General features: G+C 36.0%; 1 protein-coding gene across 1 annotated transcript; it reads right to left on the bottom strand.

Annotated features, from left to right (window-relative positions):
- Positions 1-9,170: 9,170 nt before the first annotated feature.
- c25h15orf40 (chromosome 25 C15orf40 homolog) lies at positions 9,171-12,345 on the bottom strand. Its single transcript, XM_067436959.1, has 4 exons — positions 11,758-12,345; positions 11,413-11,533; positions 11,202-11,329; positions 9,171-11,100 (listed from the first exon to the last, which is right to left on the bottom strand). The coding sequence occupies exons 1-4, from the start codon at positions 11,908-11,910 to the stop codon at positions 11,005-11,007; spliced, it is 498 nt and encodes a 165-aa protein (XP_067293060.1). The 5' UTR covers positions 11,911-12,345; the 3' UTR covers positions 9,171-11,004.
- Between the last annotated feature and the right edge of the window lie 307 nt (positions 12,346-12,652).

Raw genomic sequence — 12,652 nt, 5'->3', positions numbered from 1 at the left:
CTGGCAAAATATGCAGATATTGTAAGTATTAAACTTCATAGCGCAAATTCTCTTTAAAACATTAGCCGTTGACTCGTGAAGGGAAATGCATGCTCAATATCGGTGTTATTTCCGTTTAAGATTACTTTGTGTGTATTGTGTGTATCCAGGCAAGAAAGTGTTTAATTATGAGGGCCCAAGTAACTATGCAAGGATATGAGCTTGTGTGTGTGAAAACGAGAGCACATATCTATTCTTTGAAGACGAATCCCTATAGAGGTCTCTCTTTTCCTGTGTGGGAGAGACCCGGCCTCATTATCTCTTGATTCATCCTCATATCACCCGTGAATGTCAACATGTGCTCAGGATGTACATGTTCACATGGGCCGTACAGCTGCTGCTTGGTATAGTGTATTCCATGTGGGTGTGTGGAAGAAAAAACAAAACAATACTGAATATAAATGCTGATAGGGAGGGAACTATGCTTTAATACAGAATAATGATGGTAATGATGCAGAGAAAACCGCTTGACTGGGGATGAAATTTGAGAATATCCTGTTCTTTGCTATTACAAAGAAATTGCCAAATGTTTCTTGTTCTACTTTACGTGCATTAACAATATTTTTTTAACCAACTTAAAACCTTTTAAGCATTTCCTTTGTGTATACAGTCAGAAAAACTCATTGGACAAACTCAATTTAATTAAGGGCAGGATTTCCATCTAATATGTGTGTAGCCCCAACTCATGAAAAACAAATGCTATGAAATGTAATTTGGGCCAATGTGATTAAGTCCAAATACCAACTTCAGTTTTAATGATATTGATACATTTAAAAAAAAAAAATGTATGCTTGTCAAACTTAAATTAAAACATTTAATTGGAAAACATCTGATAAACAGTTTCATTCTTCATTATACACAATGTATAAACTGCACAAATAAGAAAATATTGGTGTAACTCCACATTAGCATCAATTACCCACAGCCTAACCACAGGCGCCACTCTTCTGCATAACAGTAAACACAAAATTCAAACACACAGAAACTCCTTCTAATATAACTAAACATTAAACACTAACATTAACTAACAACATCTTTCTCTTTACTGAAAAACAGTAAATAACACTTTAATCCCTAAATTTACTCTCTTAATTCAGTCCCTTGCAAAGCAAATGAATTAAGTAAACATTTTAAATATATTAGGTTGATTGAACACAATTCAATTAAGTTGTGACAAAATGTATAAAAAATGTGTTACTTTAGCTCATTTTAAATAATTACACTGATTTATTTTTGCTGTATTTACACCTAATTTAACTGAATTACAACATTCATATAAGTGATGTAATGAAATAGGCACTTTTTGCTACATATTTGCATATCTTCATTTCTAGAAATAGTTTTTTTTTAAAACATATTTTGTTTCTGGGAACTGTTTAATGATGCCATATCATCTTTACTTTAAATCTGTTAATATTCAAATATTTGTTGGAGAAATCCATCCTTTCAATTGTACGTGATATCAGAAAACAGATAGATAAATAAACAAAATAATACATTTATAAATGAATACAATAAACCCACAACACGTTTGAAAGTGACATATTTACATAACTTTGTCAATGGTTTCCTCTGCCTGACATTTTTCCTAAACACTAGAATCAGGATACAATTATTAATCATTGGTCATTCATGATAAATGATCAAAATTCTGTAAACATTTCTTAGAAGTGCATTGAATGCATTTATTCCGTTTGGATTCACTTTATATTAACGTCTTCATAAACAATAAAAGGATGTAGTCTGAGAAGAGAAGTGATATTGTCACTGTACACATATGTGTGGAGTGGGTCCTCTTGGGTAATAAAAAATATGTAATTCGGTAAAAAACTGATCTTATAGATGTGCAATGATCTCAGTTCAATCAACAATGAGCTAGTCTTAAGGGCTTGAAGGGTTCCATTGCTATAGGCTGATCTGAAATATGATGTTGCTAGCAGAAGAGATGGTTTAGTGTAAGCAATACATCACCGGTTTTGATCCGCAAATAAAGATTAAACTGATCTTCATGGTAAACACAGAGACTTTGATTTATATGTAAATATACAGTGTAGCTGTAAGCAAAATGTTGTGTTGTTTAGCTAAGGTGTTTATTTTTGAATTTATTTTCAAGGATGAGAGCTTGCCTGATCAGTAGCATTAAAATATATGCAATATAAATTCTTCTTTTCAATGATTTAACTACACGAAAAGCCACATTTAATATCTAAGGGCAGCAGTTAAATGAAGCAATCCTGCAATTAACACATGCCACATAATGACTTTAATAGATACTCATCCCATTAACAGAAAAGTGTTTAAATCATGACATATTGTGTGGCTCTATGGCTTTCAGAAAGCAGCTTTGTGAAATATGACTTCAGTAGAGGAAGGGCCAGTATGTCTCCTCCTCCCACTCATCTTCATTTAGCTCTGAAAGAGACTTTTCTCCTCAATTACTGCTAGGATTTCACCATCCAGAGGGCATAAATCATTCGCACAGTCTCGTAATAACAACATATGTCTTCATGACTGCGCTAATGACAGCATAAATTGTTTTAATCAAGCCTAGTTGTACAAGTAAGAAAAAAATCCTTAAGTCACTTGTAGTAAATCTAAAGATCTCAAATGAAACAACCTGTGACGTTCTCATGATTATCATAAATCAAAATGCAATTTAAGATACTGTGTGCTTTTCTTTAAAACGCTTTAATATGTACAAATGTCTGAGGTGACTAAAAAAATTTTTTTTTTTAAAGCAAACTTGAAATGTAGTCTATATTTATTTTTATATATTATACAGTAATATTTACAGTGGGTATAGAAAATAATCACTCCCCTTTAAAATAATCACAATTTGTTGCTTTGCAGCCTGAAATGAAGAAAGACCGTTTTTGTTTTATTCTGTTGTATTTACTCATTAACATCTATGTGAAAGATATAACACCAACATGTCAGATTGTTTTTTTAAAACCAGTATCACTGAGTTGGTAAAAGGATCGTTCCTTTGTTTGAGATTTTTTTTGAACCACCTTTTGCTTTAATTACAGATTTTCATTGGGTTTTAAGCCTGGACTCTGACTAAACCACGCAAGGACATTCACCTTTTTCTCCTTCAACCACAGTGTGGTCAGTTTTTGCTGTGTGCTTTGGGTTATTGCCACCTCCATGCTTTACTGTAGGAATGGTGTTATTTGGATGGAGGGCTGTATTTGATTTTCGACCGGACATATTGTTATAATTCCATTTTAGTCTCATCTCACCATAACACCTTTTTCCACATGGCCTCAGAATATTCAAGGTGCGTTTTGGCAAAGCTCAGTCATGACTGCATGTTGCCTTTCTTGAGGAGTGTTTTTTTTTTTCTTGCAGCCCTCCCATACAAGCCACATTTATGATTTTGTTGTCACTTGCACACAATGACAACTCTTTGCCATGAATTCCTGCGACTGCTTTAGAGATGTTGTATATGCCTCTTGGTCTGACCAGCTTCTTCCTGGCTCTTTCATCCAGTTTTGAGCGACGTCCTGATCCAGGGAGGGTCAGTGTTGTACCAAATACCTTCCACTTCTTAATTCTTAATAATAACACAGTGAAGTCACTGTGCTTTTAGGCACTGATAATTATACTAAAAATATAAATATACTGATAACCTGACTTGTGCCTGTCCACAAACTTTATCCCGGAGATCTTTTGACGATGCCTTGCCACCCATAGTTGATAGTTTTCTTCAGTTGCATTACCAAGGACTGAAATGCTTCCGGAAATGCTTGTTTCATGCTGAGCTAATCAAAAGGACCACAGCTGATCACAGGTGAAAGTCAATTGGCTTTGTGTGCTATTGAAAAGGTGATTAACTACACCGGATTGGGTTTACAAATCATTTTTAGGAGGGGGGTGATTCTGTTTTTTATTTGTAAAAAAAAAACAATTCCTGGCAAGTTGGTATTATATCTTTCACTTGGATGTTACAAGTTGTAAATACAGCTGAATAAAACAAAAACAGTTTTGTCTGTTTTCATTTTAGGCTGCAAAGCAACAAAATGTGATTATTTTAAAGGAGGGTGATTCTTTTCTATACCTACTGTATATTGTTTTATTTTTTTTTACAGGTCTACATGGGATTTTAAGTGTAATTTTAAGGGTGCATCCCTAAACATTTAGAATATAAATATTTGAATCTTACCATCATCTAACATTTAAAGGGATACTTCACCGCTTTTTCATATTAAACTATGTTATTCTCTTAAATAAAACGAGTTGATACTGATAGCATTTAGCATTTAGCATTTACTTCGACTCGACGCAGTAAAAAGTCCCGGCTGAAAATGATGAGGATATTTCAGCAGAGATTTTTTACTGCACCGAGTCGAAGTACTCTCAGAAGTGCTATTCCACCACACATTATAGTTCTCCTTTTTAATCCACTTAGACAAGTGCCACGTTTTATTTTGTCACCATACTTGATCGTTCAACTATTCGTGTAACTGTATTTAAATAGGGGAAACGTGGAGGTGTTTTTGTCGCTTCTAACTTGATCTCTGTTTGGTACCATAGTGAATGAACTAGGCTTAGTGGGCTAAGCTAAATGCTATCAGATCGTCACCGCGGGTCAGAGAGATTAAGTGCGCACACTCAGAAGAGAGAGGTATGTATCAACTCGTTTTAGATAAGGGAATAACATGGTTTAATATGAAAAAGCAGTGGTGTATTCCTTTAAAAAGCTAAACGTGGTGTATCTTTGCCGTTGTTTGGTGTAATGCATTACTAAGTTATAAATTACTGTCATTTAGAGTACATTTGCAGCATTTTTCTGTAATTTTACTACAGTTACTTCAGATGTAATGGCATTAAAGGGTTAGTTCACCCAAAACTGAAAATTCTGTCATTAATTACTTACCCTCATACCGTTCCAGACCCATAAGACCTTTCATCTTCGGAGGTGACTAAATAACGACTTATATAGTGATGACCAAAACACTGCTTCATGTAGCTTCGGAGCATTATGAATCAGTGTTTTCATTTTTGGGTGAACTATCCCTTTAAGAGCGTTTTCGACAAGCAATATTACACGTGCACATAACAAGTGCTACTTAAAGCTACACTGTGTGATATTTTCCCCCATCTAGTGGTGAAACGGTATATGACCATCCAGTGTATAATAGTTTCTGTTCCTCTTAATTTCGATTTCGTTTCAACTCCTACGGTGGCCGATTTAGTCATGGCTTCCAGTTCGACCTCTTCGGTGAGTGTTGCAAGTGATGAGGTAATTTTTGAAAACTATTATAATTTGCAGTTATTTCATTTGCCAAATGATCTATGATCAAATTAATATATGTAAAATGAATTAGTTTTACGTTTTCGTTATTTTTTACCATTTCATTGCTAACATCAGCTATCAGGTTCCAGACGAATGCAAGCTATTCTTAGTAAAGGAACTTTTTTTATCAGTGCTATCCTTATTCTTTATATTATATGACATTACTAGCGCAAGGCAAACAAATTATAATGCAATTAAAATATTAATCTCATGTTATCCGTCATAGAACACGGATTTATGTTATAAGGTAAACAATACTTTTTCATCATTGACGCGAGGAAAACTATCCTAGACGTCGTTCTAGTGTTATGCTCAGCACACCATGATATAATTAGCTAAGCAACAATAAAACTTTCAATATACACAAATAGGCTGAATTAATATTACCTGTCGAGAAGAAAGCAGGCAACGTCGGCGTTCTTTTTAAAATCGTTGCTCCTCATGAGCTCTTTCCATCTTGGAAAGGCCACTCCAATATTTACCTTTGTCTCGTTGATTTGCCCGTTGCGTTGCCGTATTAATTATCTTTTCCGCTTCCTTGGCGACTCTGATACATATCCCGCAATGTTACTAGGTCCCCGACCCGGGTCGAATTCGGTAATCAATTCCGGGACGTGGTTGCTTTCACACAGAAGGCGACCCGGCAATGTTCCGGGAATATTGCGGGTCCGACGTGCAGTGTGAAAGGGGCTTAAGAGTGATCCTCCATCATCATATAGCAGCCTCAAGCAATCCTCCTCTTCACATGCGACACGGTGCCATCGAGTGTAAAAACGCGAAAAGCGAAGCTTGAATTTACGGGTATGTCCCTCTTTGGCAAATGTACTTTCAAGATGGAGGAGCAACATGGCGACCGCATCCGAACCCCTAACACTTATGCATTTTCAATGGTATATTATAAAATTACGAGAATGCATTATTACTTGAAAGAAGTAAATATACATTAATGAGCACATATATTTTTGAAAGAACTAAGTAATTTTAGCTAAGAATAAACTAAAAAAAGTTACACAGTGTAGCTTTAAGAGTCGCTGTCCGTTTTTCAAGTCCTGAAAAGTCTCCTTATAGAATAGCTCGCAGTTGTAGCACACGTTTGTATTTCAAAATGTTTAGCCTAATTATCATCAGTCATACAAATAAACAAAAACTAAAAATCTGAGAGGATATTGCTGTAAAACTTGCACTATGTGTCTTGTGCGCGGCATGTGGCGCTTCATCAATAGTGCAAACACAGAGTCTTGTGCTTGAACGGACAAAAAGGTATGCCAAAAATAAGGAGTATCCAAAAAACAGTCGGCTATGTCTAAACCGAATTTAAGCAGGAGCACAGTCCTGCGTGACTCTCAATAGACATGAACGGAGAAGTAGTTCTGACCTGTCTCAGTTCTGACTGCATGTTCTTTCGCAAGATGCAGTTCTGTTTATTAACCGCTAGAGCGCAAAAATAGAGCTTATGATGCTTTTGGGAAACGCAGCCAAGGTTACAAATTTATATTATTTATTTGAAAGAATTAAAAGAGCAGTTTTATGTCTGTCCCTGTTGTTCAACTCGTCGAGGCTGATAAGGGATTTAGAAGTAATTGATGCAATACTTGGAGAGAGTAATTAGCACAGGAATCTACTGTAATTACACTGTTGAAGATGTAATTAGCTAGTACTTAGTACTTTTTTTAGAGTAACCCAATACTGATTATAGCTGATAAACTAGATCAGAATTTACTCATTCAGGTCACAGTAATTCTTTCTGCTAATTAAAAAAAAAAAGGTCCAAAAATATTTTAAAATAAGACCTAAATCTATGAATGTTATTGTATTGTATAACAAGAGCAAGGCATTGTGAGATGGAATATTTCTGACAATTTTTTTTTAATTGAACAAGTCATAACATTTTTAGATGAAAATTCATTTGTTTTCATTTCATAAGGCCTATGCAATATCTGTTTATTACAGAACGAGCTAAGGGAAACGAGCTAGGAAAGGGCAAATATCCAGAGATTTCCATTTACGGAGAGGTTATATTGCAAGAATAATGAATGTAGGATGATGCAGAGGTCTGCGCGATTAAATGTAAACATGTTTCAGTCCTCCTGGCTCCTCTTCCCCCCTCCCCTATTTGAGGGATGCCTCAAATGTCAATTATAAAGAAAAATACTGTTTGCATCTTCACTTCAGTAATCAAAACCAAATGTCCCATCTCTAGTTTTACATTTACATTAAAAAATGTTCATGCATGTCATGAAGCTCACAGCTGATATGAGATGATGCAGAAAGAGTTTGATTTGCACTTATATGTCTGTGTGTGCTGCTTTTCTCTGATAACATTCATGTATGCTGTCGAAAATGACTAGGAACACAATCTTGATGTCCAAAATAATACCTCAGGATTTAAACTGAATAAAACTGCAGACATTGAGACTCTTTAATATTCATTGATGGGCTCTTAGCGAATGTCTGATAACCGCACTCATTAGTTTCTCCTTAATGAACACATTTGTCACTGGTGGAGTGCCTCAGGTGCAGCTGTGGTCTTAAAAAAAAGGTAGGAGCAGGATAGTTCTTCTGAACTTTATGGTCAAAGTATATTTCACTTGTACGTGAGGGTCAGTGTGTGTGACGTTACTTTCGTCATCAGAAGAGTATGCGCAAGTTGCATGTACAAAATGGGGCAAGCCTCAAATGCCGGTGTACGCGTAAGAATAAAAAAAGTATACTTTGCAAGGCTGTGCTTTCTACTGTGCACATACGCCCACATACACGTCAAAAAAGAAGCATACTTTCAGCTTTAAAGGGATATTTCACCCAAAAGTCATCTTAGGTGTATATGACATTCTTCTTCCATATTAATTAATGTTGAGTTATATTAAAAAAGTCCTGATTAATCCAAGCTTCATAATGGCAGTGATTGTCGCTCTGTTTTTGAAGTCCATAAAAATGCATCTGTCCGTCAAATAATGTGCTCCAAACAGCTCAGGAAGGTTAATAAAAGTGAAGTTGATGAAGTGAATTGGTGTGTTTGTGTAAAAATATCAATATTTAAAATTTTATAAAGTAATGTTTTAGTCGATCGCCTTCCGTATTCATTTTATGGGAAGCGTTGAAAGTGCCTCTGCAGTTCAAAGGCTTACGTGACTAGTTACGTTGCGACTACAGACGCCGCGTACGCATCTTGAACTCCAAGAAGGCACTTTCAACACTTTTCCATGGACGACGATTGGCCTTAACTTTAATTCAAGATGCTTTAAATATGGATATTTTTCTTAAACAAACGCAACGATTCACTTCTAAAGGCCTTTATTAACCTCCCAGAGCTGTGTGGAGCACGTAAGTTGAAGAACAGATGTATTTATGGACTTCAGTAAACAGAACAAAAATCCCTGCCTTATAAAGCTTGGAAAAGACAGGACATTTTTAATATAACTCAACTTTTATTGGTCTGAAAGAAAAATGTCATATACACCTAGGATGGCTTGAGGGTGAGTAAATCATGGGCTGATATTCATTTTTGGGTGAACTATCCCTTTAATGTCACTGCAGTGAGCAAAACCTTCAGGAATTTCTTACGTGTCTTTTAAATATTAAATTAAAAATATACTTTTATACATACAAAATATGTTATAAAATGTATTATGATACATTTGATGATGTTGGAAGGGCAAGTAAAATTTGAAGTAGTGAACAAATTCTTATTGTTGAGCCTTATTGTAATGTAAATACTATAATACAATTAAGATCTTCATTTCCCCAGCCTTACAAACATGTTTGCACTTCATTCTACATTCCTAGCATAGCACCCTTATTACACACAAAATTAAAAATTGGACATACACAAAAATAACATTACATTTTTATTAACAAAAATCTTAATATAATATTGCACGGTTTTAAAATGCAAACTGTTTGCAAAATTGTTTCCACCACTGAATAAAAATTGTAATAGTAATTGCGACTTTATAGGACCTATACTGCAGCCAGCCACAAGGGGGACTTTTCGGGACTTGTGAGGCACACTTGTAGCCAAATATAATTTGCAGCCAGGGTAGTCTAGCAACTCTCCCTAATGAGCTTGAAAAAACAAATTCTAGTCAGGCCAATCACATTGTGTATAAAGTCGGTCGGTGGGCGGGCTTAACATAAACTTCCCAGCTTACAAAGAACTGCACTGATTTCATTCTTTAAATGTGTTTTGCCGACTGGATACGTCAAAAGTTTAAAGGGTTAGTTCACCCAAAAAGGAAAATTCTGTCATTAATGACTCACCCATAAGACCTCCGTTCATCTTCAGAACACAATTGAAGATATTTTTGTTGAAATCCAATGGCTCAGAAAGGCCTTCATTGACACCAATGTCATTTCCTCTCTCAAGACGACTTATATAGCGATGGGCCGATTTCAAAACAAAGCTTAGAACGGTTATGAATCAGCGCATTGATTCATGATTTGGATGCCGTGTCAAACCACCAAACTGGTGAAATCACATGACTTTGGTGAGCCAAATCATGGATCGATACGCTGATTCATAATTTCTTGAAGCTTTGTTTTGAAATCGGCCCATCACTATATAAGTCGTTATTTTTTATGGGTCTTGAGAGAGGAAATGACATTGGTGTCAATGAAGGCCTTTCTGAGCCATCGGATTTCAACAAAAATATCTTCATTTGTGTTCCGAAGATGAACGGAGGTCTTACAGGTGTCAAACGACATGAGGGTAAGTAATAAATTACAGAATTGTTTTTTTTGGGGGTGAACTAACCCTTTAATCTCTGCTGGTGGGAAAATGCATAAGACTCAGCCACAATTGTGTGATTGTTGTCTCACCAGTGCTCTGGTTGGTTGTAGTGCTATCCTATTGCCTGCAGAGGGAATATGAAAGACAACCATTTATCTCACCCCTCAGATTGAGCCCTGCCAATGGAGTGTTCCCAGACCCAACATCTTGATGTGGGTCTGGCTTGTGAGGCTAGCACACTTGGGTTGTGTCCGAAATCGCCCTTTATCCCCTTAGAGCATTATTTGAAGGGACAGACATTTGTTGTGGTGTCCGAAACCATAGAAGACATTATCATGTGCACTCATTCAATCCCACAATGCACCGCAATAATGAGTGTACAACGGATGTACGATCAACAGCTAGAGAATAAACTATAATGCACTGTGACGGTCACGCTGAAAGGAATTCCCGCTTCTGACCAGAAGATGCTGCCTGTTGCTGAATCATCCATCCATCCATTTTCCAAACCGCTGGTCCAATGTGGCTACAGCATAACATCATCCAGGTATTAATTTCCTTTTAATTGATTATTTAAATTTTTTAATTAAGGTTTATGCATGTTAGTTTCAATGACAGAGGTCAAGATCAATCTTGCCATTGCTACTGGAGCTGCCAGTTTGCTAAGTGACAAATGATTATTAAACAGCAAGTGTTTAAATTCACTCAATCATTTTCATCACTCCCTCAAGTGGACTATATTAGTGCAGTAATGTAGGCGATAATAAATGAGAGTATTGGGGGCAATTTCGAACAAAGCCTTGTCAGAACTGTGAGATAAAATGTCGCAACGATCTGTTATTTTATTCTGTGGTGGAAACAAGCTTCCAATGTCCAATGTGACTTTTTTATTGAATTAATCCTGGAACATGTGGTTTAAAGGAAACAATCCATTACAGTATCAGCCACTACTAGCCTCTATCCTCAGTTTCTTCAGGATGTCCTCCTGGCTGACGTCCGCAGTCACCTTGATAACTTTTTCTCTGGATTTGGAGCCCTATTATGCAATTAAAACCATATTAGTAAATAATAATGTATCATTCGACATATTGGGCAGTAACCATATTTAAATATAATCTATATTGCATGGGTTCTGACCTTATCTAATGACACTTCACTCTTCTTCAGCCCCAGGACTTTGGATAAATAGCGTAGCAGCTCGGCGTTGGCCTCTCCGTCTGACGGAGGCGCGGCAATGGCGACACCCACCGCCTCCTCGGACACATCTGGCAAAGAAACAACGGTTGTGGTGCATGGACTCCTCACAGATAAGTGCCATTTCTTTATTCGTATATGTATGATACTCAACCGGTGATTGCGTTTTGTTTGGCCCCGGGTTTAGCATGTATTGCTATTGCAATTGCCCCATCTTTAACTTTAGTAACCGGGCCGGGAGGTGGTGTCTCCGGTGGTTTTGGGTTGCTTTTGCTCTAAAGGGGAATACAGTTTAACTTGCTACAAGACTCATCTAATTAACTGACAGTCAGAGCATCATTTTACTACATAAAGACAACATTGAAGTCAATACTTGACTGAGCCATTTGTAATCACATTTGGACTTACTGCTATTATTATTAAACCGTGTATAATTCATATGCATACAAAATACATTCATATTCATGAAGAATCTATTGTAATATGTAATGAGCCCTACCGTCTTGTCCTTCTTAGGCATCGTGTTGTATTGCGAGTAAATGGAGCTGTAAAGTGTGAGTTTCCGCGTCAAAAGCGCCCGATTGCACGAGGTTGAGGGGTTTTCGAGTGGAACAAAAGAGATTCGAAAATAACTGAGGATTTTGGAATGCATGAGCAAAAAGATGTTAGCATTATTCAAGTTTCTTGAGTGACCAACACGAGTTTCTTGGGATAACAGCAGACTAGTGGCGCGGCTCAATCATCTCATTAGTCCACTAGTCAGGACACTGATTAGGACATAAGTCAATGGGCTGACTCCCTGCTCTGACTACTGAACTAGTGAGATGATTGAGACGCGTCCTAGGTCTCGCGCATGACAACAAATACAAATACGTTCAGAGCATCAAATATGCGCGCTAAATGCGCAGAACAGAGACCGCTTCAAATAATTTATTTATTTATCATTCTGAGGGTTTTGTTTTTGTTTGTTTGTTTGTTTGTTGTTGTCTTACTGATACGTTGTTTGAGCAGATTACCTTTTTAATCTGCTAGCATAAATTACATATACCAGAAATATATAGCCTGCATATTTTTTGTCTAGCTACATTATAATCTTATACAAATAGAATAGCATAAATATTATTATTAGTAGTAGTAATGTTTTAGTTGTATTGTTAAATGTAGTAATAATAATAAAAATGAAATTATTATATTTACATATATTATTATAATTATAAAAATATTATTAAATACATAACTGCAATTAGTATTAGTGATTTTAATGTGTTACTGTAGTAGTAAGAAGAAGAAGAAGAAAATTATTATTAAATAAAGAACTATTATAAGTACTGTTGATTTTATTAGCAATTTTGAAAGTAATATCAACATAGATTTTTTATCATTATTAATGCATA

The sequence above is a fragment of the Pseudorasbora parva genome, chromosome 25 (assembly GCF_024679245.1).
Source record: "Pseudorasbora parva isolate DD20220531a chromosome 25, ASM2467924v1, whole genome shotgun sequence".
Lineage (NCBI taxonomy): Eukaryota > Metazoa > Chordata > Actinopteri > Cypriniformes > Gobionidae > Pseudorasbora > Pseudorasbora parva.
The sequence above is the reverse complement of the archived record's forward strand: the minus strand, read 5'-3'. Positions and strand labels throughout refer to the sequence as shown.

What these genes read in the sequence shown, in the direction of transcription:
- c25h15orf40 (XM_067436959.1), bottom strand. Translation starts at nt 11,910, where the DNA reads ATGCATTCCAAAATCCTCAGTTATTTTCGAATCTCTTTTGTTCCACTC. An exon ending in TGCCTAAGAAGGACAAGACG is followed by an intron (nt 11,534 to 11,757) that starts GTAGGGCTCATT and finishes ATTCCCCTTTAG; the next exon opens with AGCAAAAGCAACCCAAAACC. An exon ending in GTGAAGTGTCATTAGATAAG is followed by an intron (nt 11,101 to 11,201) that starts GTCAGAACCCAT and finishes ATTGCATAATAG; the next exon opens with GGCTCCAAATCCAGAGAAAA.